Here is a 27,527-nt window from a genome sequence, read left to right as displayed (position 1 = left end):
GGGGAAAGGGACGGTGGTCGTCGTCTCCTAGCGAAGGCGGGAAGCGGGCGGGTCTCCTCCTAGTAGTAGCGGAGGAGGAGCAGCAGCAGCAGCAGCAGCTTCGCCGGGAGCGCCGGCCTTCTGCAAAAGCTGACCCCCAGCCAGCATGGACCGCTACACTTCGCAGAGGCTGGCCTCCCTGGCCCTGCGGGAGCTGTGCACGTCGGGGGGCTGCCTGCGCCAGGACGAGCTGTGCCGGCGCGTGGCCCTCGGCGTGAGCGCGGAGCTGCTGGGCGCGCTGTTCCAGGACGCGCGCAAGTTCACGGTGGTGACCCGGGAGGAGGCCCCCTCGGCGGCCGAAGGAGGAGGAGGAGATGGAGATGCCCAGGTCGTGGTGGCCACCACCGGGGCGCGGCTGTGCCCGGAGCACGGCAGCGGGAAGTGCCAGGGCGGCTGCCGGCAGCTGCACGTCTGTCGCTACTTCGTGGGTGGCGGGTGCCGTAACCAGGACGGCAGGTAAGGCCGGCGGATACCCCCTTCAACCCCCCCAAAAATGCTTCATCGGTTATGGGAAACGGCTATGTATAGTGAAGACTTACCTACTTTTAAAAATTTTCACCTATGATCTTTTTCTTTTACTACTTTGTTTCTTTGTTCTTTTTTTTCTGATATCTTTCATTTCACTCCTTTATTGTGAATAGCATTTTATAGAGGTATAAATAACTGTAAATATGAAAAGAGACAAAGTATTCTCTAACTTTTTCCCTTGGTTATATGTATTTTCTTTTTCTTTTGTATTTTCTTTTGTTGTAAATATGTATGTTTTCTAATTTGTACTTAAAATATTTTAAAAAAACAAAACCCCAAATACTTCATCGCCCGCGTGTTTGTTCGGAAGTTAATGGGGTGGGGTTTTTTACTCCATAGGGAGCGTCGTCTAGGATTGCCGTGGGTGGGGAGGGGAGGGTTACTATCCAGGAAGGGGGTCGTGCAATCGGGGCAGCGACCCCACGCCCTCAAATACTAGGATTGCTATTGAATGAGCTCTGTTTGGACTTGCTTCCGGGTAAACTTTTGAACCCAGGGTCGGGACCGTAAGAGTAGCAAAAGAATTGCGGTGCGTGGACGGGAGAAGATGAACCGGTTTGTAGATCCCAAGCCCAGTAGCCGGATCGGGGCGGGGCGGGCAGCTCGAGTTGTTGTTCAAGGGAGCATGTTTGAGCTGTGGGGGGCGAGACTCCTCCATCTTCCCCGACTTTTAAGTGTGGGGCGGAGCCTCTCTTGCTACCATTGTTCGAAGTCCTAATCTATACAGTAGTTTATGTGGACGTGTAAGGAAGTACGTACGGTTTTAAACGTTGCCTTTTTTGCATTCTGTTAGTATGTGCAATGGAAATAAGTTGAGTTTATCTTCTGTAGAGGGTTGCATAATTTTGAAGAGCCAAAAAGAGGACACATTTGCCGACTTTTACTTTTTACTATGGAACACCATGTGGGACGCAGGTGGCGCTGTGGGTTAAAGCCTCAGCGCCTAGGGCTTGCCGATCGAAAGGTCGGCGGTTCGAATCCCTGCGGCGGGGTGCGCTCCCGCTGCTCGGTCCCAGCGCCTGCCAACCTAGCAGTTCGAAAGCACCTCCGGGTGCAAGTAGATAAATAGGGACCGCTTACCAGCGGGAAGGTAAACGGCGTTTCCGTGTGCGGCTCTGGCTCTGGCTCTGGCTCTGGCCAGAGCAGCGATGTCACGCTGGCCACGTGACCCGGAAGTGTCTCCGGACAGCGCTGGCCCCTGGCCTCTTAAGTGAGATGGGCGCACAACCCCAGAGTCTGCCAAGACTGGCCCGTACGGGCAGGGGTACCTTTACCTTTACCTTCTAGGGAACACCATACTTTTTACTATGGAACACCAGTACGTGTCCTGTAAAAAGAGGACATATGGCAACCCATATGTGTACATATTTTTACCAAAAGCAAACTTTTGAAAGACACTGGCTTTCTTCTTATTGCCAGTATGCAAATCATTCAGGTTTTTCACTATAAAAATTAAATTTGGTGGTCTTTTGGTAAGGTGTCTTTGTCATTTTAATTTAATTTTTAAGTGGAAGTATTTAGCTTGCTTTTGTTATGCCCAATTCCCAGAGACTTAAACGACCAGTCAAAGGACAGTTTGTGATTATTGCTGCCATTAGTTTTACAGTACATCATGTTTGCATACTATTATTAATGTCTTTTTCTCTAGACGGGACTCAAGGCAACTGATAGATAAGAATGAGAACTACTGAAAACGTAGGGGAAAAACCTCAAAACCCTAGCAGGTTCCTATAAGGGAATGCAGTCCTTCAGATAGTTTGGACCTAAGCTGTATACAAGTACTAATACATAGCGCTGTAAAGGAAATTGCAACTTTGGAGTTCATGAGTTCTTTGTGGCTGCTAAAACTACCACCATCTATCTTTCTTTTTTGCTATGTTTTTACCTCCTTGCTCAGGAGAGCTTAAAACACAATGTGAACTCATTTTCCATGTTTGTTGCAGCAAAAACAACAGCCTTACAATGTCTTAAAAAAATAACCTTTTAAAATTATATAAGCCTTTGTGAGACAGTCCACTTCATTTTGCTTGAACTCATGTGACACTGCTTGCTTTCTCCATTCATTTGTCCTGTCCTAATCATGCACTTCTCCTTTTTCAGGCATCTCTCGAATTTAGGGTAATTCAAGATGATGAAACTTGATAAATTGGGCTTTAAAAAACAGAACCCGTAGTTTTACCTTCAACCTGTTTTTAACTTACAACTTTTAAAATTTTGATGTATATTTTATGTTCTGTGGAAACCCATTTAGAGGTTTCAGCAATTAAGCTGTATATAAATATATATATATATATATTATCCAAAATGCTGTTGGACAAAGATTGCTGAAACTGTAGTCCTATATGTACTTACCTGGGAGTAAGCCCCAATAAACACATTGATATTTATTCCAAGTAAACCTGCATAGAATTGGGCTGCATGATTGATTACCTTTGGCTATGAACATGCAGCTTTAGTTCATCTTTGATGGTAAAAGCAGAATGCAATTACAAGCATGTTTAATGTTTTCGAAATTTACAGGAAGCCATGCAAGTTCATCCATGACTTTCATTCACTCCATAACCTCCCTGTCCTAAAAGAGCATGGGCTCGAAAGCTTAAAGGATGATGAATTGTGTCAGCTTCTGCTTCAGAATGATTCTTCACTCTTACCTGAGGTGAGGACTTTCACTCATGAATGATACTTTTAATGAATCTAAACAACCAGTGAGCATACCCGATATCTGGACCTTTGGACCCTTCAGGAACTTGATTAGAGAACTCCAGCTTGTACTTTATTTTAAATGAAAGTTATTAAACCATGTAGCTGTGGTGTTCTAGCAGCTATTGTAAACTTGAGATAGCCATTATAATGTGTGAGCAAAACTAACCAGCATGTTGTGATTTGAGTTCAATGTGTTTCTTTCCTGGTGCAAGGAATGTGCTTTTTGCTTGGCTTAGAGAGATAAGGAAAAGGTTACAATATGCCCTGCCTAAAGCATTGCAAGAATGTGATGAAATCCCTCTTTAATGATTTGTATGTGTATGCATCCCCCACATTCTTGAAAAGGATATGTGAGTTGGTTGTGTGTTACTACAGCCTTGCAAGTACAGTGGTACCTCAGGTTAAGTACTTAATCCTTTCCAGAAACTTTAGCTAATGGGGCCTCCCGCTGCTGCCGCACCGCCGGAGCACGATTTGTGTTCTCATCCTGAAGCAAAGTTCTTAACCCGAGGTACTATTTCTGGGTTAGCGGAGTCTGTAACCTGAAGCGTATGTAACCCGAGGTACCACTGTCCTTCAGAAATTACTAGCGCAAATGCATGCCTCTTCGTTGGTTATTTTTGGTTCCAAATGGAAGGAGCATGTTTGGTAAATCTTCACTGCCTGATTGTCAGTATAGGCAATTGGCTGTTTACAAGGCTTTGTTGTTACTTAAGTTAGTTCTGCAGGGACGCAGGTGGCACTGTGGGTTAAAGCCTCAGCGCCTAGGGCTTGCCGATCGAAAGGTCGGCGGTTCGAATCCCTGCGGCGGGGTGCGCTCCCGCTGCTCGGTCCCAGCGCCTGCCAACCTAGCAGTTCGAAAGCACCTCCGGGTGCAAGTAGATAAATAGGGACCGCTTACCAGCGGGAAGGAAAACGGCGTTTCCGTGTGCGGCTCTGGCTCTGGCTCTGGCTCTGGCTCTGGCCAGAGCAGCGATGTCACGCTGGCCACGTGACCCGGAAGTGTCTCCGGCAGCGCTGGCCCCTGGCCTCTTAAGTGAGATGGGCGCACAACCCCAGAGTCTGTCAAGACTGGCCCGTACAGGCAGGGGTACCTTTACCTTTACCTTAAGTTAGTTCTGCAGCTTATGATGCTTCTGATGTGCTGGAGATGTTCTCCACTTCAGAGTGGTGGAATACAGTGGAGAAGTCTTCACAGTTGCTTCCTTGCACCTCTTTGGCACTTCAATGGCATCTGGTTGGCCACTGTCAGAACAGGATTTTTGTTCATTAGGGCATTCAGTGGCCTTAAATTGAATTTAGTTGATCTCTGCTATTATGGCTGGTTCTCTTTTTTTTAATTTTTAGGTGGTTTATTTTATTACTATACATTTCTGCCCAACAGCGTCTCAAGGAAATGTACAAGAAGAAAAAAAATTAGGGCAGATGTAAGATTATAATACCTTGAGTTCAAGCACCAGTAGTAAAGGCGATGGCTGGGTTGCCTTGAAAAACCATATTGAAATTATGAGTGGAAAATAAAAATATAGTACAGTGGTACCTCGGGTTAAGAACTTAATTTGTTCCGGAGGTCCGTTCTTAACCTGAAGCACCACCTTAGCTAATGGGGCCTCCTGCTGCCGCCGCGCCGCCGGAGCACAATTTCTGTTCTCATCCTGAAGCAAAGTTCTTAACCCGAGGTACTATTTCTGGGTTAGCGGATTCTGTAACCTGAAGCGTATGTAACCTGAAGCGTATGTAACCCGAGGTACCACTAAATAAAAAAGTTTATATATAAAAAAATATTTATATAAATAAAAAAAGCTCAAGGGCCTTGGTGTAGCTGGATTTCTCATAATGAGAAGTAGTTAAGAGTCATTGGAAGTGTATGTTTAATAATGAAATGATGGTAAGGGAACAGCTGTCGCTCAGTGGTAGAGCATCAGCATTTTATACAGAAGGTCCCATGTTTGATCCCCAGCAGCTTCAGGTACGTCTGGGAATGTTTCCTGTCTGAAATCCTGGAGAGTTGCTAGGCAGTACTTCGTGAGAAGGACCAATGGTCAGACTCTATATAAGATGTATTAATTGCCACGGGATGCTATGATGGGCTTTGCCATAAATATTTGGAGGAAATGGGTCTACAAGTGCTTACTTCTTAGCAGCAATAGCTGGGAATGAAATGGCCATGATTGGAGGCAGGGTGTACCTGGAGCTGGTGTCAGTTGCCATTTTGCCTTGTGAACTTTCTTGAAATCTCACAGGCTGTTTAGTCCAAGACAGGGTGCTGGCTAAAATGTGCTGCTCTTGTAATCCAATTACTTCCATGTGTTTTAATGATTTTATGTACTGTGGATGTAGATTTTGGTGCAAACTAGTGTTTTCACGTGTGTTGTCATTGTTCTGAGGGGGAGATAAAATAAGTAAGTTGGAATGGAAGGCAAAGATTGGCACCTGTGGCATGTCATCTCTGCTTCACATTTGCTCAAAAGTAGAGGAGAAATTATCTTGGGGGTTAAGCCAGAGGGCCCTTGTTTCATTTTAGTAATACATTGCTATTTTTCTAGGAAAAGTGGTGGTGGAACTCACCATGAACACCTCCCTTGTTCTCTTAGAATGGCAATGGTGCCCACCTAAGAGGTGTCACAACTGAGTTCTGACTGGAAAAAAAAGCCCTGGTAATAGAGATGTGAAGCCTCCAGCCCCCCCCCCCCCCAAAAAAAAAACCTGGGTTGGAGAAAAATTTAATCCACCCTTTCCAAGACTTCACATTTCTAGTAACAAGTATTCTGTTACAGAACATCTGTTGTGTTTGAATATTACTGTTTATTCAAGTGAGTTAGTAATGAAAGTTATCTAATTTTTCCTGGCAGCAAGAGATAAAACTTTGCAGCTTGCTTCCTCTTAGGGCGTAGGCAGTGTTTGAAACAGATATATAAGCTAATTGCCAAATGGCACCTTAAACCTAGGTTATGATCGTTGCAATGGAACGTCTAGGCACCCTTTTTTACCATGAAATTTGTTATTTATTATCAAAGCAGTATACAACACATTAAAACATCAAATAAAACAAATTCAAGCTTCAATGAAGATATTTTAGATCCTTCTCTAAGTGACATTTTGCCTTCCCCATATCATTATACCTACTTAATTTATAGATCTGCCCCATAGCAGATGTCTCCTAGGAAGCCAGTGTGGTGTAATGGTTAGAGCAGGGGTCAGCAACCTTTTTCAGCCGTGAGCGGGTCCACCGTCCCTCAGACCATGTGGTGGCCCAACTATATTTTTTTTGGGAAATGGACAAATTCCTATGCCCCACAAATAACCCAGAGATGCATTTTAAATAAAAGCACACATTCTGCTCATGTAAAAACACCAGGCAGGCTCCACACATAACCCAAAGATGCATTTTAAATAAAAGGACACATTCTACTCATGTAAAAATACGCTGATTCCCAGACCGTCCACGAGCCGGATTAAGAAGGCAGTTGGGATGCATCTGGCCCACGGGCCTTAGTTTGCCTACCCCTGGGTTAGAGTGTCGGACTAGGACCTGGGAGATCAGGGTTGAAATCCCCACTCGGTCATGAGGCTCACTGGGTGACTTTGGGCCAGTCACAGCCTCTTAATCTATCTCACAGGGTTGTTGTAGGGATTAACTGAGGAGAGGGGTGAACCATGTGCTCCCTGGAGAAAAACGTGGAAAATACTGCATTTTCTGGCGTATAAGACTACTTTTTAACCCAGGAAAATCTTAACAAAAAGCGGGGGTTGTCTTATACGCCGGCTACAGCAGCATCTCCTGCAGCAACTCCCCACCAAAGGATGAAACAACAGCAAATTAAATCAGAGGACACCAAGCTCTCTAGATGAAGCAGAAATATGCTTGAAAATTGGCACCAGAAGCCCCCGGCCACTGGGAAGTGGAGCGGATTTCCAAGCCGGACTGGAGACTGGTTTTTTTAATTTTTATTTAGTGTGCGTTGGAAGAGGGGTAGTCTTATATGGCGAGTATATCTCAAACTCTATATTTTAACTAGAAAAGTTGGGGGGTCGTCTTATACACCCAGTTGTCTTATACGCCGGAAAATACGGTAAATGCAATAAATAAGCTCATCTGCTTACCTGCGTAAGAAAGCTGGAGAGGCCAGCCAGGTGGAGATGTCCATTGCCAATCTGGCGTCCAGAGATCTCCATGTGGTGCCTGGGGGAATTTTGGAACACTGGGCTGAGTAATACTGACACAACTGAAAGCCACAACTGAAAAGTCACCATGTTGGCAACTAGATTTGTAATTCTTAACATACTGGGCCAGTACGATAGCTTGGTAATGACACACATGGCAGCCCCCATGACTGCTGATTCTAGACACAGAAAGGAGGAGTCCAAGAAAGCCAAGTTACTTATTGCTCAAAAGCTTTTCTCCACAGATTTTGAGAATTTGTCATTCCTAATACTAAGTCATAGTTTCTAACGCTTGAGCTCATGTAGCCAAAACAGCACCACCCATGCACAAGAAAAAGGTATGAGCAGACTTGAGGTTATCCCCAAGGTTTCCAGTTATGCAAAAAACCTTTGGCGGGGGGCAGACAGCCTATTATAACTCATTGGCATGGACTGTTGGCTGACTAAGTTGGGATGTGGAGACTGACAGCCAAATGGGAGGAAGTATAGAATGAAGAGACAGGAAAGGGAGGAGACACTCCGAATCAGGCCAATAAGGACTGAGCATGTTCAGTGAGTGCTGTGACAAGACAGAAAACAGATATGAATAGAATGGAGCTCTGATTTTGTTACAGGGCCACATTCGCGTTGCTCTTGCTCCTTGAAAACATTTAGGCATTGCTACTCCTGTGTTTACATCTTACTCTAGTCTATTTGCTTTAAATGAATTTATGTGTCTTGATTTTTTTCTTCTTCTCCTTCTTTTTGTTGTTAGATATGTCCATACTATAACAAAGGGGACGGACCCTATGGATCTTGCACCTTTAAGAAGATCTGTGTCAAACTCCACATTTGTCAGTACTACCTCCAAGGAGAGTGCAGGTTTGGGAGTACCTGCAAGCGCTCACATGACATTACTAACTCAGAGTGTTACGAGAAGCTGGAGAAGCGAGGAATGAGCCAAGCCACGATCACCAAAATTCCCTTGATCTACAGGAATGCATATGACATCAAAAATAGCTCAACAACATCAACTAGCAGAGGTAGTGCTTCATTCTCTTTTATAACACTATAGAAATCCCCAATATTGCTAGTACAGTAGCTGCTACTCACTGTGAACGTCAGGAACAGAAGGTTAATAATTATAATTATAATAATTTTATTATTTATACCCTGCCCATCTGACTGGGCTTCCCCAGCCAGATCAATATAGCAATACTGTAAATATATTGATAATCTTTTGCCCAGTGAAGGAGATGGGGAGGCAAGGGTCTGTAGCTGCTGCATTGCGAGTTTTAAGAGCTATCTTGGCTTGCCTTCTAAGAAAGGAGAAGAGAACCTTTCAGATAAAATAATGGGGCCATGTGACCAATTATTAAGTTGGCCAGCAGTTTGGACTTGCGAACATAGGAAGCTGAGTTGTACAGGAAGAATAAACAATAAAATGAGTAAAATAAATATGGCATAATAGTTGGAGACAGAACACTGGTCTGTTTCAGCTAATTGGTCTTTTTCACATCAAAGTAATATAGAGTCCTTGGGAAGAGTTTTAACAACAAAACTTCTTTGTGGGCTGTAACCAGTTTCTTTAAATGCACCTCTGACTGATAAAAGCTCATTAACCAGAGCAGCTTCTTTCTTCATGAGTTCTTCATTGTGCACATGACCTAATGTTATATATCATATACTTTTTCAAAATATGCAAGAAATACCCTTATAAAGGACGCAAATAGGAAACTTCACCCATTACATTCTCCCACTCTTCCCAGGGCTAGAACAGCATAACCACTACTTTCATGAAACATAATTTGTAATAGCTGTGAACCTGCTACCTCCTGTGACTAATTATTAGTAATTGGAAACAGATGTTACAAGAATGCAGATTGGTCAGACTTACTGTTGAGTCCATTAGGATTTACAGAGCTCAAAAGTAGAAACCCGGTATGCCTCACATTTACTTAATGTTACATGGGGATCTTGCCCTTTGTACAAAGACCTGTGTACTTGTTCTGTAGCAAAAAAAAATCTGTTTAACTCCTCAGAAGTAGGCTTGCATTAATTAATTGGGCTTCCATGATGTGGTCAGAGATTTCGCTTTGATGCTCACCAAGCAAACATTCTAGTCTATTTTGGTTTGTCCTATATACGTTAAAGGACAAGGATATAATAAGATGTATAACATTAACTGATTGGCCAATAGTGTAACTTTTCTTTTCTTTTTTAAAAAATAATATTTATTACTTTTAAAACTTACAAAAAGGAAAAAGAAGAAAAAAGGCAAAAAGAAAAAAAACAAGAAAGGGAAAAAACAATACAATACAATATATAAACAATACAAAACACAACATTAACCAAAACAAAACAAAAACAATTTTAAAACATACATCATACCATTTCAGTAGTCTATCTTTCATACCCTTGTTTCATCAACCTCCTCTCACCTCCCTTTTTGTATTCCACTTCTGTTAATTGTTTCAGCAATTCCTTTCCATCTTTCTCTATTTTCTGTCATATAAATATCTTAACATATTTTTACCCTTATTTTCCATTAATACTATAATGCTTATTTATGCTTAACTCCTTATAACATTTCTACTAAAGCCATAAGATTTCATTCCAACATTTTTCTAACACTCAGTAATTTTACAATATTTCTATTTCTGAAAATAAACTTTAAACTTTTTTCCAATCTTCTTCCACCATTTCTTCTCCCTGGTCTCGGATACTGCCAGTCATTCGTCAATTCCAAATAGTCCATCAACCTGGTGATCTTCTGTCCGAAGCTCTTAACTCTTTTCCAAGTCCCTTCTGCAGGTCTTCTTCATATTTATACATGCACTTTACTTTGTCTTCTACTGATCTTGTTCTTATTTTCCTTCCTTTGATACTGAAGAACAGATCTCGGGGAAGCTCCAACCTAGCAATGCTTTTATTCCTTCTCGACAGGTCAACCAAATCTCCATGGTTAAATCTAAAATCCATAAGGTATTTCAGGACATGTTTCAAAATTCCTCCAAATCCAAAGGCCCCCACAGCTCCAATCTCCTCACAACCCAAGTCCAAATCCCAAAAGTCAGTAAATCCCTGCATGAAGGGATCTATCCAACTTTCCTTCTCCAGTCCAGGCAGGGCTCCGATCCTCAAAATCTGACTTTTTCTATATTTACTTAATGTTACATGGGGATCTTGCCCTTTGTACAAAGACCTGTGTACTTGTTCTGTAGCAAAAAAAATCTTTTTAACTCCTCAGAAGTAGGCTTGCATCAATTAATTGGGCTTCCATGATGTGGTCAGAGATTTTGCTTTGATGCTCACCAAGCAAACATTCTAGTCTATTTTGGTTTGTCCTATATACGTTAAAGGACAAGGATATAATAAGATGTATAACATTAACTGATTGGCCAGTAGTGTAACTTTTCGATACAAACCTGCCATCTACAGAATTGAATGCATTGTTTAAGTTGTAATGATTGTGCACAATATGAACAACTGCCACATTTAAAATGTCTAGTAGGAATGACTATTATTCAAGCACTGACTTGAGGAAGACAACTCTAACTCTAACTGGGTTTTCAGATCTTGAAGTACTCAGGAACCCAGAGCAGTCAAGATGTTTATTTATTAAATTTGTATACCTCTCTTCATCTGAAAATCTCAGGGTGGTTCACAACATAAAAATACGAAAAGAGAACCCAAATTACATAATAAAATAAAAACAAACCAATAACCCCCTTCCCACGAACACATTTAAAAAGCCATGCAATGTTCATCAGTCAAAGGTTAAACCATAAATGTTTTCACCTGGCGCCTAAAGATAAGTAATGATGCTAAGAATATGCTAACAAAACAAAATGTTGGAAGAAGTATTCATCATACCAGTTGAAGATTACATGCAATAATTTTGGGTTTACTTATAAAGCCTGCAACCCACTTGCACGGGCTTTGTAGTCCAATTACCAGGTGCAATCCTCAGGTTGCGAAACACTGAGCTAGAGTCTGTGTTTTCCTGCTTTCTCAGAAAGAAAATTGAGCAGCGGTCAGGTACCATCAACCACAAACAGCAGCAAAGATTCAGATTTTATATGCTTATACCACATTAGGAAAAGTTGTAGCTTTCAAGGTAAGTGAAATAAAACCTGTGTTGGATTCTATCAAGCTTTTCTTTTGCATGTGTGCGTATGTATCACTGTCCATCCCCCCTTGTTTTTATGCACTTTCAAACTTTGCAAAAATGACCTATTGGCATCATTCCCTAAGAAATTATTATTTAAACTTTATTATTTATTTAGCCTTGAGCCACTTGAAAAATAATGTCGGCTAGTTTGCTAGCCTCTCTCTTTTACTTGCCCCTGCCTGCAACAGATGTACTTTGAAGAAGATCCCTTCATTCTGTGCTTGAGCATATGAATTGAGTGGTGTCTCTTAAATGGCCCGACATGGACTATATGCAATAATAATTCCCCTTATGCCAGGGGTGGGGAATCTCTGGCCCACAGGCCAATATTGGCCCACCAGGGGAGTCCAGTTTGGCCCATGAGGCCATTTCTCCTCCAATCATGCCAGTGTTTAAATCATCTGATGCCAATGTGTGACATCAGATACTGGCCGGGAAGGCAAGTCTCAGTCCTGCTGGGTGCTGGTTTGCAGGCCCTGGCAGAGAGCAAGATGAATGAAACCCTTCATCAGAGAGTACCGTATTGCTGGATGCTGCTTTGCCAGTGTGTTACCCCATGATGTCAGATGATTGACGTATGGGTGGCCCCACTCACTTGTCATTGTTGACCCACAGAGTGGCGGGAGACAAAGATCTGACCTGCTTGGTAGAAGAGGTCTCCCATCCATTTGTGATGGGAAGGTATTATTTGCAAATATTTAAGCATCCTTGCTCTTCTTCTGTTTTCTACCGTGTTGATTTATTAAGTGTTTACTAAACTTATTAGTTTACTTTTGGGGCTTAAACCCCCCCCCCCATGTTAATGGCCCAGAATAAGACCTTGTTATACCAACTGCTCAATATTCTCAGTAGAGAGGTTACATTAAGTAAAATATTTGAATGTTGAATGTGTAAGTTTATGTCTAGAGCAGCGTTTCCCAAACTTGGGTCTCCAGCTGTGTTTTTGGACTACAATTCCCATCATCCTTGCAACTGGTCCTGCTAGCTAGGGATGCTGGGAACTGTAGTCCAAAAAAACAGCTGGAGACCCAAGTTGGGAAACACTGGCTTAGAGGCTATTAGATATACTGCTGGATGTTTAATGGTTCTTACGTTTTTACTGTATTTGTTTAAAAACAAAAACAAAAGTTTCAAAAAAAATTCCCTCTCTCAAACCAACTTTAAATAAAAATGTGCTGCTCTTCTGTTACTCCTACAGTAGCATTAAGTTTCTGCACTTCAGCACCATATTGTAAATGGCTGGCTGTTAGATTAACTGCAAGGTGACTAAGCTGCCCATATGACTCACTGCAAAGTAGGCAGGCTGAATTCTCAGCAGGCAGCAGTAGAATCAATTCTAATAGAGACAGGGAAGTATTAATATCTTTATACTAGCAGGGCTACATCTGGACTATTATGCCATCAGCAACCATTGCACTTGGCTGCTTTGGAAGGTGAGTCAGCAAGACCCTCTCCCAGAACTGCTCCAGCCATTCCACGCGGTTGTTATGTAACTGGTTTAGACAATATCTTCAGCCTGATCTGGCTTTTGTGTAGCTATTGGGGAGTATAAACCTGTCCTCCCCTCCCCCTTGGTCCATCTGGAGATGGCATATTCCTAGTGGTCCTAATATCCAAATACTTTTACCTGTGCATAATATAACCTGTAGGCCAGTTTCGGGTGTGCTGTCCTACTTTCCATGCCATGAACAAGGTTGTCTAGAGCAGTGTTTCCCAATCTTGATTCTCTAGCTGTTTTTGGACTACAATTCCCATCATCCCTGGCCACTGGTCTTGCTAGGTAGGGATGATGGGAGTTGTAGTTCAAAAAACAGCTAGAGACCCAATGTTGGGAAACACTGGTCTAGAGGATAGGTGCTTACCTTCCTCTTCCCTTCCTTTTTCCTTTTGTGTCATGTCTCTTGGTTTGCAATCCATTATTTTAAATTGCAAACCACCTTGAGTGCTTGAGTACACCATATGAATGTAGTAACTTTAAATGACAAATGTCTCGGTTGTATTTGCATGTTTAGTATGAACGTAGATTAATCAGTCCTAAGTGAGCCATGGATTTGCAGGCTTCCCTCTCCGCAACTGGATGGAGACAACTGGTTAAATGGAAAATTCTGAACGCCTTGTCCCAGCTTTCTCCCTGCAAGCATTTGTGGTTCGCTTCACATCCTGTGTGTTTAGCACCAGCCCCTCAGTGTTTCTTCTGTAAAGCCCATGGGTAGATGACCAAGGGTTTTAACACAACTTGGTTTTATTTGTCTAGATAAGTGTATTCGAGATCACTTCCATTTGCCATACAGATGGCAAATACTTAATGGGACCCAGTGGAAAGATCTGAAGGATATGGAGAAAATAGAACAGGCCTACTGTGACCCCGTTGTTGACAGGTATAGATACATTAATAATGCGTTCTAGTTTGGCTCTGAATTTTAGTGATACAGGTCTTTTTGCTGTTTGTTTATATTTTCTTTAGTAATTAACTCTGCTGGTGGATTACTACTTGAATGTTTTATTTTGACTTTTTAATGGCTTAACTGCTTTTGTAGTGCACAGATCCTTGATTTAAGCTGGTGGGGAAACATTTGAAATCGGCTTAGGCTTCATGTGGGGAAAAGAACCAAAATGCATTGTGTGTGTGTGTGTTTGGGCTCTTTTAAAAGTATATTTGTGCAGTCTTAGAAGTCATCTTAGATTCATGGAAGTTTTTTTTCGCCATCTTGAGGTTGAAAGGGAGGGTTCTAGGTCTCAAGATGGCAGAATGGGACTTGCAGTTGTGGCATCCGCATGCTTTTTTAACACTTGGGATATGATCTGACTTTAACCGTGAATAATATCCCACTGAAAGCGAGGGCAGATCCACACCGTACATTAAAAACACGTTCAACACACATCTGAAGCATATGCCTTCCCCCGAAGAATCCTAAGAACTGTATATTCATCTGCACAGAGCTACAATTCCCAGCACCCTTAACAAACTACCGTTCCCGGGATTCTCACGGCAACATCATTACAGAACTTCATGGAGCTAGTCAAAATTGACTAGTCACTATTGTTAGGAAGAAAGCTAGTCTGGGGATGGGAAAAAAAGATTAGTGCTGCAGCAGTAGCCAACTGGGGCAGTTCATCTGTGAAAAACAATCTAAGCTTCAGGGAGTTTTGGGGAGAAGCACATCAGCCTCCTGGAAACTTCTTCATGAAAAAGGGAGAATTTGCAGTACAGCGTCACTGCTTTAAATGCTTTTAACAATGGAATTACTCTTGGTTAAGGGTGGAATAATTTTAAAAAATCATGCTGGCTTGCAGAAAGTAGCAGATCTCGACATTATTAGTAGTAAAGAATATTTAGTTCTTTGGAAATCTTTCCACCCCCACCCCACCCCCAAACCCAATTGTGCACAGAATTTACTACAACAGCACTGCAGACATCGTTTTCTCCAATATGACTTGTGGCATCGCCAAAATTAGACGGCTCTCCACTGCATCTTCTGTGACCATGGCGCCTCACTATATTCTCACAACTGATTGGATCTGGTATTGGAAGGATGAATATGGGGTGTGGAATGAATATGGAAAGGAAGTAAGTAACATGGGGTCATGCTGCGCTGAAGCAAGTCATATTGTGGTGACCCTTTTTGAGCATTGTAAACTGGTGCAGATAGACAAGCTTGAAATCTAGTTGGCATCCCTCTCTCAGCAATTGTCTTGCTTCACAACCTGCTGGAACATTTTTCTGCGTAGTCTTCCTTGAAATAGATCAGAACTCTGTTTAAGACCACACCTGTGGGTCAGATTTATTTGTTTGGAACATTTCTGCCCAGTCCTTCAGTATTGCTGTTCCCAAAACAAAATAGGAAGCATATATTTTTTTAAGTGCAACAAATAAAGCAGGAACGGTACTAAACAAAAAACAAAAATAACCAAGAGCCTTCTTGCTGGTGTTGCCACTGTTACGGAATGTTTTCCCCAAGGAGGCTCAGCTGGTGATGCCTTTGCACTCTGTTTGGTGCTAATTGAAGATCTTTTTTAGTTTCTCTGGCTTTTAAATAACAACTTCTGACTGTGGATTTTGTGCCTTTCGACTACCTGATTTTGCCGAACTTTGAAAATCTATTCCACTTAATGGAGAAACACTGTCTTGCTTTCCTTGCCTCTCTAATGTTCTGAGCAATTGTTGCAAATCCATCCCATGCATGCTTGCTTATAAAGGGCGAATATTTTTTTGTACAGTCCAGTATATCTCACGCTTTAGACCCCTGTAGATTGTAAGGTTTCCTCAAAGAAAGTTCTTGGCTATCTATTTTTAAAAAGGGATGTGATTTCTTCTCTGCTGCTAGGATGTTGATCACTCTGCCGCCACAGTGTCCTGCTTTGACTTGGAAAAAGCCTATCAGTCTGAAGCGTCTCCAACACTCACGTTTTCAGCTGGAAAACACAAATACGAGCTTGATTTCAAAGGTAGGTCTCATTGAATCAACTGAGGTGTGCTTAAATATAATCTGCTGGAACAGGGGCAAGGAACACTTTTTGGGCCAGATTTGGCTCGGCATGGGTCCCAGTTTTGCCCACCTGTCAGGCGTTCTCAAAGTAAAGGAAGGATTGAACTCTGATTAATAAGAATACACACAGAGGCTTGAACCAGCAAGACTCTGGGAAGGGTGCGTATAATAGTCTCTGTCCACCCCCTGGCCCAGGTCGTTTTATTCACAAAAGAACTTTTTACAGAGTGTTCGTACGAACCAATCAGATTTCTTCTGAGCATTTCAACAAACCCCATGTGGGGACAAAGTTAAATTACCAAAACTAATTAAGCACACATACTTTTGGGGTAAACAAAACAGAACTACAAAGGAGTGCATTTGGCAACCCCGGAGGTGATAAACAAGCAATATACATGATAAGAAGGATGGCCAGGAAGACAGCGATCATTATCACCTTCAGATGAGATCTGTTTCCTGGCCCTAAGATTAACATATCAGAAAAGCTACCGTATTTTTCCTTCTATAACACGCAGATTTTTTCTCCTAAAAAGGAAGGGGAAATGTCTGTGTGTGTTATTGAGCGAATGTGTGGTCCCTGGAGCCAAATGGCGCGAGGGGAGGCAAAAAAAATCAGGCAAAAATCAAATCGCGCGTCTCGGAGAAGGGAAACCTGAAAAGAGGAAGCGGCTGCTTTCCTGCATTCTGCCTCAGGGTCTTACTGCCCACCCACCTCTGTTTCCTTGCTGTGTTTGCTCAAACGGAACAAAGAGCAGGGAAAGCCCCTCCCCTCCAGGCAAGCAGAGGGGAAAGCAGAGTGTCGTCTCTGTGCTCCGTGCTGCTGAAAACATGCAGAAGGGAGAGAGAGAGAGCGCGAGAGAGAGAGAGAGAGAGAGAGAGAGAGAGAGAGAGAGCTGGCTGGCTTGGGTGGGTAGGTGAGGGAAAACTTTTGCCTTCCTTTCCTTCCTCCCGTTATACCCCTCTCCTGCATTCTTAGCCAGCTGCTTCTCTGCACACCCCTCTCGTGCTCCTTGTCCGTTCTATGTTTTTCCTTCCCTCCCCACTTAAAATGTGGTTAAAAAGCATGGATCCACATGGATCCTCAGGATCTTTGCATTGGGTCACCCCAAATTCACCATCAGATCACATAGCATGTCCATGGCTACAGCCTGCCCCCCAAAAATCACGCACCCACTGTTGCCTGGGGCTGCAATGGTGCAAAAATGTGGTTAAAAAGCATGGATCCTCAGGATCTTTGCATTGGGTCAGCCCAAATTCACCATCAGAGCACATAGCATGTCCATGGTTACAGCCTGCCCCCCCAAAATCACGCACCCACTGTTGCCTGGGGCTGCAATGGTGCAAAAACGTGGTTACAAAGCATGGATCCACATGGATTCTCAGGATTTTTGCATTGGGTCACCCCAAATTCACCATCAGATCACATGTCTGTGGCCACAGCATGAAGCACAAAAATGATACATCCACTGTTTCATTCAGAATGTTTTTTCCCTTGTTTTCCTCCTCTAAAAACGATGTGCGTGTTATAGAGCGAAAAATACGGTACATCAAAGAAACTTGCCCACTATCTTTATGGCCCAGGATGCCTGTCTGGCGAAGCAACTGGAAGCAACTGGGCTGCATACATGACTTGTCAAGCAAGAGAGATGGGCAGTAGAGGAAATGGCCAGAGATGCACAGGGTTGTGGGATTTGATCAGAAATTATTGTCAATGAATTAAACCCAGTCAGCACAATGCATTCATCGTGGACACAATGGCTTGATGCATATTTTATAATTCCTCACAGTTATGCCACCTGACCCCACACTCTGGATATTTGCACACCTGTCAAATGTGATGTCAGGTGTGCAGCAGGTAGAGAAACAGCTGGATCCACATCATGCATCGTATCCATGCAGATGTCTAGTTCTTTGGAAGACTTTGAAGTGCATTCCAAACCCTTTCTTTAAGCCCTGCTGTTGACAGAATTCTCTTCCCTGCTGTTGGGCGAAGCTCTACCCATGAAGAAAACCGGCTTGAAATCACCACCCATTAGTTGATAGGTGGTGACTTCCAAGTCTGCTGATCAGCCCTGCACAGGGCTCTTCGTAAGTCCCAAATCCCATGAAACATTGCATGATGTCATTGTGACATCAGGTGATTTGACAGGTGTGTAACCTCTTTTCATATTTGGCCCATGGGAGGTAGGGGAGATAAGGATCTGGCCCACTGGTTCGATCAGGTTTTCCACCCCAGCGCCAGAAATCCACCTGGTGCTGCCGTATACTGAGCTAGACCATTGATCCCTCTAGCCTGGTAATGTATACTTAAAAAGCTCTCCATAGCAGAGGTCCTTCCTAGCCATGCTATCTAGTATCTTTTTTTTACTGTAGATGCTGGAACCTTCTGCATGCAAAGCGTATGCGCTCTACCATTGAACTAAGGCCACACAATGGCCACATTCAGATGAACATATTTCCGCCTAATAAGCCAAGGTATGAATGAGCCTTGTGTCTCTGCATGCAGCCCTTTACTTAGGTGAGCAAACAAAATCAGGTGGACTTCTTCCAAGCCATGGCTTGATATTCTTGCTTGTTCTGAAGTTGGTAACCATCGTTTCCTGGTTTGGACTATAGTCAGTTGTTCCTTGGTTCATTTCAAAGAGAGAGGAGAAGGGCTGCATGCATAGCCAGAAGAGTAATTCATATTTTGTTAAGCCAAGATAGAATAAAAAGCCTTCTGCTCAACCGGAGGGATTATTCTGTTTATTAGACGGCGGTGGTCTTTTCTAGGTGTTTAGATGGCTTCTGTGGTACAGGTATAGAATGGACCTTGCATGGAGATCTATCTTCTAAATCAGGAGTTTCAGAAGCCAAATAGGCCTTCTTTCAATTTTGGTTTAATTAATTAATTGGTTTCACCTCTGCTTCATCAGCCAGCAATGAAGTTTCCTGCAGATTATATTCTAAAAGATTTTGAAGGAAGGAATGTTCTCTAGAGGTTTTCTGGCTCTTCTCGGTTTTAGGTTATAAATTGGAGCCAGTGGTATTCAGATCTCTTTTAAGAGGGAGTATAAATGACTTTGGCAGCAGAATACGTTTTCAAATGGAATAAATGTTCTTCTGTATGTAAAGGTAAAGGGACCCCTGACCATTAGGTACAGTTGTGGACGACTCTGGGGTTGCAGCTCTCATCTCGCTTTATTGGCCAAGGGAGGCAGCGTACAGCTTCCAGGTCATGTGGCCAGCATGACTAAGCCAGTTCTGGCGAACCAGAGCACGGAAACGCTGTTTACCTTCCCGTCAGAGCTATTTACTTGCACTTTGATGTGCTTTCGAACTGCTAGGTTGGCAGGAGCAGGGACCGAGCAACGGGAGCTCACCCCGTTGCAGGGATTCGAACCGCCGACCTTCTGATCGGCAAGCCCTAGGCTCTGTGGTTTAACCCACAGCGCCACCCCTGTCCCTCTTCTGTATGTAAGCACTGTTAAATATTTATTTGGCTTCCCCCTTCTCCCCAGCCATGAAACAGAAAAACCTGCGTTACCTGACAGAACGAAGTGTTCGAAGACGACCGAAGTTTGTGTCTGTAAAGGAAGTAGAGAAGAAGAAGAAAAGGTTGGTGACCAAAGTCTGTACTGTATAGAGATTATGCACTACAAAGGACATCAGTGAGGATTTCATGAAAGAAGGAAGCATTTAATGCTTGCTGTCTGCCTTTCCCATTGTCGCCACAACCTGTAATAAGGCCTGGCCACTGTGGGTGTTCCAGAGTTTTGAGTTCAACAATAGAGAACAAAGTGCACTGGGGCAGGACCTTTGAATTAAAGGAAATCCTAAAACACCTAAAGAGCGTTTTGCAATAGTTGAGGGAACCAGCCAATCTCAGTATTTTTTCTTCTAGGTTGTTGTTATTTTCCCCTGTTGTGAACCTTTATTTTAAGTGAGAGGACTGCAGCTGGAGGCTCCTGGGAGAGAGCCTGTCCTCTAAAGCAAGCCAGTGTAGTGTTGGGCTAGGATCTGCGAGACCAGGGTTCAAATCCCTATACAGTAACGATGCTCACTGAGTGACCTTGGGCCAGTCACTCACTCTCAGCCTACCCTAATTCACAGGGTTGCTGTGAGCATAAAATGGGGAGGAGGGGAGCTCTGTAAGCTACATTGAGCTCCTTTGAGGAAAGGTAGGATATAAACATAAATAAATAAAGGATTCTGGAAGGAAAAGAGGTGTGGAGAACTTCGTATCCATGGCAGGAATGTGCCTTTAGGGCTGACCCAGCTCTCATCACTTGCTTTTCAAACCGACTTCCTAGGAAACTTGACTTACTGATCAGGGTTTTAACCTCCTGATTAGTACTGTAGACGGAGAGGTTATGATTCTGGCATGGGTGTTTTGCTGAACAGGAGCTTTAATCCCTCCTTAATTTAATTGGTGTCTTTACACTTGGTTTTAAGGCAATATTCAAAACTTGAATGTGTTCACTTCGCCACATATTCAGCAGGTGTGTGTTCCTCCGGCAGCTTAATATTATATGTAAGCATTAATTCTTAATTTCTTGATCTCTTCCCATTGCAAAGTGGGGCCAAGCAGTCAACAGGAGACAATGCGCACATTCCAGCTCACTGGGACCAGTCAGCCTTGCCAGAACTTGGATATAAGGTAGGATACTCTGAAGTGTGTGGGGTCAGGCTGTCCCTGTAATGCCTCAATACCCAATATGACATCTTCCCTACTGACGTTGTGTCCAGGCACTGTGCAAGATGATGATTAAAGGTAAAGGTAAAGGTACCCCTGCCCGTACGGGCCAGTCTTGACAGACTCTGGGGTTGTGCGCCCATCTCACTTAAGAGGCCAGGGGCCAGCGCTGTCCGGAGACACTTCCGGGTCACGTGGCCAGCGTGACATCGCTGCTCTGGCCAGAGCCAGAGCCAGAGCCAGAGCCGCACACGGAAACGCCGTTTACCTTCCCGCTGGTAAGCGGTCCCTATTTATCTACTTGCACCCGGAGGTGCTTTCGAACTGCTAGGTTGGCAGGCGCTGGGACCGGGCAGCGGGAGCGCACCCCGCCGCAGGGATTCGAACCGCCGACCTTTCGATCGGCAAGTCCTAGGCGCTGAGGCTTTAACCCACAGCGCCACCTGCGTCCCAAGATGATGATTAACTTCTGCCAAAGGAAAAGGGCAGCTTTAGCACTCTCCTTGGCTGATTCTATGCTCCAGAACTATTCACTTTTACTCACATCTTTTCAGATTAGTTTAGTCTGATTATTGCAGAACCATAATTTGTGTTTTGGCAAGGTGATAGGATGAGAGATGTGCATTATTATCTATTTCCCTCCTTCGTAGCTTTCCTTTTTATTCCTCATGGCTTCCATAAAGTGATATCTAACCTATCCAGTAAAATTTAAGAACAAAGCCAGTAAAATGGAACATTGGAGAGCAATGTTAGCAGTTATTTACCCCTTCAAAGAATATAAATGTTTTGCCAGTCTCCCAAAAGTCAGGAGAAAGGCGAGATGCATTAGCCAAATGGTTTGTGGAGATGCAAGGGGTGTGTGAGGATACAGCATTAAATACTGTCTTTGAAGGGTTCCCTGACTTCTCCCATTCAGGAAGCCACTGCACCAAAGAATTAGGGTGAGTGTAGATGAGAACTCTGTGCCTTGCCATTCAGAAAGGTAGCTAAAAGCCTACTGTAGGATAGCAGGGCTTATATCTGTGTTCCATATCTAGTAACATCCTGTTGCTGAATAACTATGTTTACAAGGAATACTTCTCTCAAGCCTGATACCTTCTATACTCCTGAACCAACAGATAAAGATTAAAGAATAACAAAATAGGTCATATTTTAAGAATGATTCAGCATCAGTAATCTTACACTTTGCCCCAGAGATGAGGATGATCCAAGAGATTGTCCTTTAAGTGTCTGGTCAAAAACCTATCTCTCCTTCTCCCCCCGCCATCAATATTGAGGGGCCCGGCACCTCTGGCCTGCTACTCCAAATCTTCTTTATGCACATTTGGAATTACCTTTGTTACATGAGTTACTCTTGCTGCCGTTTTCATGAAGCATCTTTGTACCTTTTGCCTTGCAGCTGATCACCCTTCTCCCATCTTCTAAGGAGTACAGAAATGTCCAGGTTAATTTTCAGCGCACGATGCCAAATGCATTGATTATGAGCGTCAAAAGAATCCAGAATTTGGCTCTGTGGGAAGTATATCGGTGGTAAGTGCAAATTCATTGCTCTGGTGTTATGTAACTGGGTTTCTCTTTACTTTTCCAAAGCCCAGATTTACTCCTGCGTAGCGGAGATCCGAAAACATTCCCGAGTGCTGGATTGAAGTCCTGTTGTGTTCCTCAGTGTTTAAATACTCAGGCAGTGTTCATAGAATCAGAGAACTGTGGAGTTGGAAGGGACCACGAGGGCCACCTAGTCCAGCCTCCTGCAGTGCAGGGATATTTTGGTGTTTGGGCCAAGTAAGAAGGTGATAGGACATCCATGCCTAAATTTATTGCAAGCGTCTAAGCTTGGGATGGGACGCAGGTGGCGCTGTGGGTTCAACCACAGAGCCTAGGGCTTGCTGATCAGAAGGTCAGCGGTTTGAATCCCCACAACGGGGTTAGCTCCCCTTGCTCAGTCCCTGCTCCTGCCAACCTAGCAGTTCGAAAGCACGTCAAAGTGCAAGTAGATAAATAGGTACCACTCTGGCGGGAAGGTAAACGGCGTTTCTGTGTGCTGCTCTGGTTCACCAGAAGTGGCTTAGTCATGCTGACCGCATGACCCGGAAGCTGTACGCCGGCTCCCTCGGCCAATAAAGTGAGATGAGCGCCACAACCCCAGAGTTGGTCACGACTGGACCTAATGGTCAGGGTTCCCTTTACCTTTAAGCTTGGGATAGATCCAGGACCATGGTGTTGAGGAGGGACAGGGATGGGGGCAGTTCCAAGTCTTTTTCCTTGCCGTTTCCCCATCTATCCTCCCTCCTTTTTGTTTCCCCCTTGGGGAAAACATACACATATCCAACCAGCCCCCTCTGAGGTCTCTGAGATACTGCAGATGTGCAAGTATCCAGGTGGTCGATTTTGCACAGAACTTCCCATCAGAAGCTTTGAACTAGACCATGGTGCATTTTGGAAGCTGGGAGGCTGCTTCGCCACCACGGCACAATGTTTGTGCCTGTGCTTTTGCTCCACAAAGACCCTGACTTGTTTGTGTGTAGATTTCAGTTCTGTTTCTTTTGCAGTAATTGAAACAGGAAGCAAAACTGAAAGTAGACAATTATGTTGCTGTTTCTTTTCCTCAGAGTTTTGTCATTTTTGCTCTGTATATGAAACCAGTTTTGATAATCTGATCCAAGTGACTGCTTCTCAGTTTTGGAACTGGGTTCACATTGTTATAGGAATATATATGTCCCTCTCATAAGTGGCCCCTATGTTTTCTACATATCCTGATTGGCGACATTTATAATGCTATCTGGCGCCATATCAGAATACAGGAGAGTTGCTCTCTTGATTATTTCTTAATCCAAGCACATCCCTTTAGACTTGAGGTGGAAGAAAGTGATCTTAAGATACTCGAAAACAACTTCTGACAGGCACCATGCATGCGTTTAGTTATTGGATCTGAGCTCAAAACAGTGTTGAATTGTGCAAAATCACATTAGCGTGGCTGGATTGGGCAGTTGGAAAGGAACAGGCAGCCTTATACAAAGCTCCTGTATTAGTTATGAATGTTTAGCCTCTTGCACCAAAACATCTGATGATGACTTAAGAAATGTGTGATTTACTTGCTTATTTACAGTGCAGTCCCAACCATCCATACTCAGAAGTAAGTCCTGTTGAATTCAGGGGGGCTTATTCCTGTTGAATGAAGTTAGTGGTACCAGGGTTGCAGCCTTACTGTATGTATAGACTGCTTGGATCTACAAAGGCTTCCATAGTGGTTTGCAATAAATAATCATAATCATAATAATAAATAATGTGTAAAATCTAAGGGCCAGTAGGCAAAAAAGCAAGACAGAGCAAAACATCAGAGCTTAACTGCTGAAGACGCAAAGTAGAAAACACAAGTTTTCATTCACTGAGAAGATGGAGTTCTGAACAGATGGGGGCACTACAGAAAAGATGCATCATTGATGCTATCTGGAGCAGGGCTGCATTGGCAAATCTTGAGCCCTGGGTGGATGAAGCTTATGCTAAAGCAGTACTCTCTCTTGTCAGATCCTGGGTGTTTCTGCATTAGGGAACTTTGAGATATTTGCTTCTTTGTAGGCAGAAAGAACAAATGAAGAAGGCAAATGGGGGAAAGGATGTGGATGAAAGACAGTTATTTCACGGGACCAAAAATGACCACATTGATGCTATCTGCCAGCAGAACTTTGATTGGAGGATCTGCGGCGTCCACGGCACAGCCTATGGCAAAGGTAACTTCATTCTGTTAAAACTATCGTGCAGAAGGAAAAGTGGATTGTTTATAATTTAAGGGTGGGAAAGGGTGGTTTGCAAAGAACTGTGAGACTTATAAGGAAGTGTGCTTTAGATTTCTGTCTTAGAGGCAGGACAGTGAGCAGCCTAGATGGGCAGCTGATGTGAGAAAACTTGAAGAACATTCTACTTTTTGGCCTTACAGTAAAGCTTCTATTGGATGATTTGCTAATGTTGCATCTGCTGTACCACCTTGAACTAATAGTCAGTAGCCTTACTCTGCGCTGTGTCTTTTTTGTCTCTTTCCACTCCCTCTCCCCTTTGCAGGAAGCTACTTTGCAAGAGATGCTTCATATTCTGATAACTACACCAAAAGCAATTCTTCTGTCAAGACCATGTTTCTGGCCAGAGTGTTGGTTGGGGAGTTTACGAATGGTGTGTCTTCCTACCTCCGCCCTCCTGCCAAAGACAGCCAGAACTCAGTCTTCTATGACAGTTGTGTGAATAGCACCCAGAATCCATCCATCTTTGTCATTTTTGAGAAGCACCAGATCTATCCCGAATACCTCATAGAATACAGAAATTAGGAGGAGCTTTACTTTGGAGCGTATAACATTGCTTATCTGTCTTGCGGACTGCTTTCAGCAGACATTTTATATTAGGAATGTGGTGTTTTACTTATTGAGATACAGATATTTTAAAAGTGTTCCTGGTTAATTTGGGCAGCCTTTTTTTTTTAAAAAAAAAAAAAAACACCAAACCATAATTGTTTTAATGTAAGTTCCTGACACATCTGTGGGTGGTAAGCACCTCGTTAGAAAAGACCTACTTTCTCTTTCACAGGAGGGAATGACTTCTTTGAGATGGTCTCAAAGCAATTCTTCCTTCACCACGGCTATTATTTTATTTGTGAGCATAAGATTTGATTGATTAATCATACAAGCTTTAATTGGCAAAGACTATGTTAGTGAGAGGGAGGCGGGTGGCGCTGTGGGTTAAACCACTGAGCCTCTTGAGCTTGCCGATCAGAAGGTCGGCGGTTCAAATCCCCGTGACGGGGTGAGCTCCCGTTGCTCTGTCCCAGGTCCTGCCAACCTAGCAGTTCAAAAGCACGCCAGTGCAAGTAGATAAATAGGTACCACTCCAGCGGGAAGGTAAACGCCATTTCCGTGCGCTGCTCTGGTTCGCCAGAAGTGGCTTAGTCATGCTGGCCACATGACCCGGAAGCTGTACGCCGGCTCCCTCGGCCAGTAAAGCGAGATGAGCGCCGCAACCCCAGAGTCGCCCGCGACTGGATCTAACGACCAAGGGTCCCTTTACCTATGTTAGTGAAGTGCAACAGGTCTTATGTGAAACCTCTTGAAGTGGTTGTGTAATGACTTGCTACGCAGTCCAGAGACCACTGCCTCCATTTCTACCTGCCCCGCCCTCTGCAGGATGCACCTTGAAGCTTGATATCATTAGTGCAGCTTGTGAGTGTCATTTATTTTCATTCCCAACAGTGGAATATTTTGTGTGGCTTGGGTCAGTAGTACTTTATGACTCTAGGCAACGACTGCTGTTTTCCATCAGCAAGCCAAATGCCACAGCTTACTCTCCTATGACTTTTCTGCCCTTTTATTTTAGCAGTGTTGATTCCAGTTCTCCCTTGGGACATTGTAGTTTCTCCTTCCTTGGAGGCTTTTAAGCAGAGATTGGATGGCCATCTGTCATGGGTACTTTAACTGAGATTCCTGCATTGCGGGGGGTTGGGCTAGATGACCCTTCCAACTCCATGCTATAACAAAATGTGCTCACTAGGATTTCCCTTTCCTGAAACAGTGCCCCCTTAGTTTATCTGCATGACAGCCTTCATCATAAGCAACCTGGGGAAATCAGTATTGGAAAAGTTTTGGAAACTCGCCATTGCATATATACATGGGCTATATCAACAAAGGTGGCTTTAATCTGGCTGCAATAGTTTGGGCATGCGGAAGCTAAGGAACAATCAGGAGATCACTACAAACTCCTGGCTGTTCCTCTGAAATCCTGCGCTTTCCCAACCCACTCCTGAAGTTTAGCTGTTATAGCTTGGTGGATAGAGTTGGCTGGATGCATCATTTAACTTAAGCCCATTGAGGGGCTTAACTGGTTGAATAACTGATTAATACTGGGATTGGTTTTTTAAACGGCTCAGTTTTTAAGCAGTGAATGTGTTTTGCTGGTCTTGCGTTGAGTTCCTCAAGACACTGTTGAAACTCTAGTTGACATGCTCTCTAGCTTATAGCTGTAAAGCATTTCAATATTGTGAGATTCAAGTGGATACTGTCTGGTATCATTTGCATCGATCCTTTTCTCGCAATGCATCTGTCTTAAGTGAATTAAAATGACTGGAATTAGAAAGGCTCCTGAGTTTGTGGTGCTGTTTTTGCTTTTTAAGATCTCTGTTTCTGTGTTCCATAAGATGCCCCACAGCAGGACAACACCACTTAATGTTCATCTGGCATCAATAGATATGCTGCATACAGGATGTGAATTACATTGTTGCAACTAGGGCTGTAGAGAGAAAATAATACTTGAAGAAAGAGGAGTAGCAAAGAGAGGTGGTTGGTTGGCATTAACCAGGATAAAGTATGGAAGCCATTAGTTTATGGGCAATCCAGTAAATAACTTTTCTTGAAAAGATGTTATTTTGGGGGACTGGAAAGAGAAACTAGGGGTTTGCCTAGAAAGGGAGAATGATATAATCCAGAGAGCCGAATATAGAAGCTGCTTTTGGCATGTTGATGTCTCTGGATTAGTGGGTGTTGGGAGTACAGTAGATGGACATTCTAATGTAAAGGTGACCCATTCATACTTCATTGTTTTCACTTGGATGTTCATTCTGGTGCAACTAATTACATATAACTTTGTGCTGCTAGAGTTGGATTGGGGGCCACGGAAGATGTTACCAGTAGGAGAAGGTACTGCCATCGGTCAGAGGTGCTCTGTAGGGCTACAATAAAAAGATATCCATGCGAGTTTGGGGAGAGTTGTGATGAAGATGGGCTGCCTCTGCCATAGGATAAAA

General features: G+C 43.5%; 1 protein-coding gene across 1 annotated transcript; it reads left to right on the top strand.

Annotated features, from left to right (window-relative positions):
• On the top strand, window positions 1–25,595 carry LOC307225000 (protein mono-ADP-ribosyltransferase PARP12-like). The gene is made up of 12 exons (XM_079992535.1): window positions 1–495; window positions 3,088–3,223; window positions 8,189–8,456; window positions 11,432–11,533; window positions 13,842–13,965; window positions 14,978–15,155; window positions 15,913–16,033; window positions 19,575–19,671; window positions 20,632–20,713; window positions 22,149–22,279; window positions 24,326–24,477; window positions 24,806–25,595. Exons 1-12 carry the CDS (start codon window positions 146–148, stop codon window positions 25,063–25,065), a joined length of 2,001 nt encoding a protein of 666 aa, XP_079848661.1. The 5' UTR covers window positions 1–145; the 3' UTR covers window positions 25,066–25,595.
• Window positions 25,596–27,527: the final 1,932 nt, after the last annotated feature.

Source organism: Podarcis cretensis, assembly GCF_951804945.1.
Source record: "Podarcis cretensis genome assembly, chromosome: 10".
Lineage (NCBI taxonomy): Eukaryota > Metazoa > Chordata > Lepidosauria > Squamata > Lacertidae > Podarcis > Podarcis cretensis.
This window is presented reverse-complemented; position numbering and strand designations above follow the sequence as displayed.

What these genes read in the sequence shown, in the direction of transcription:
- LOC307225000 (XM_079992535.1), top strand. Translation starts at nt 146, where the DNA reads ATGGACCGCTACACTTCGCAGAGGCTGGCCTCCCTGGCCCTGCGGGAG. An exon ending in ATTCTTCACTCTTACCTGAG is followed by an intron (nt 3,224 to 8,188) that starts GTGAGGACTTTC and finishes TTTTGTTGTTAG; the next exon opens with ATATGTCCATACTATAACAA. An exon ending in CTGTGGGAAGTATATCGGTG is followed by an intron (nt 22,280 to 24,325) that starts GTAAGTGCAAAT and finishes GCTTCTTTGTAG; the next exon opens with GCAGAAAGAACAAATGAAGA.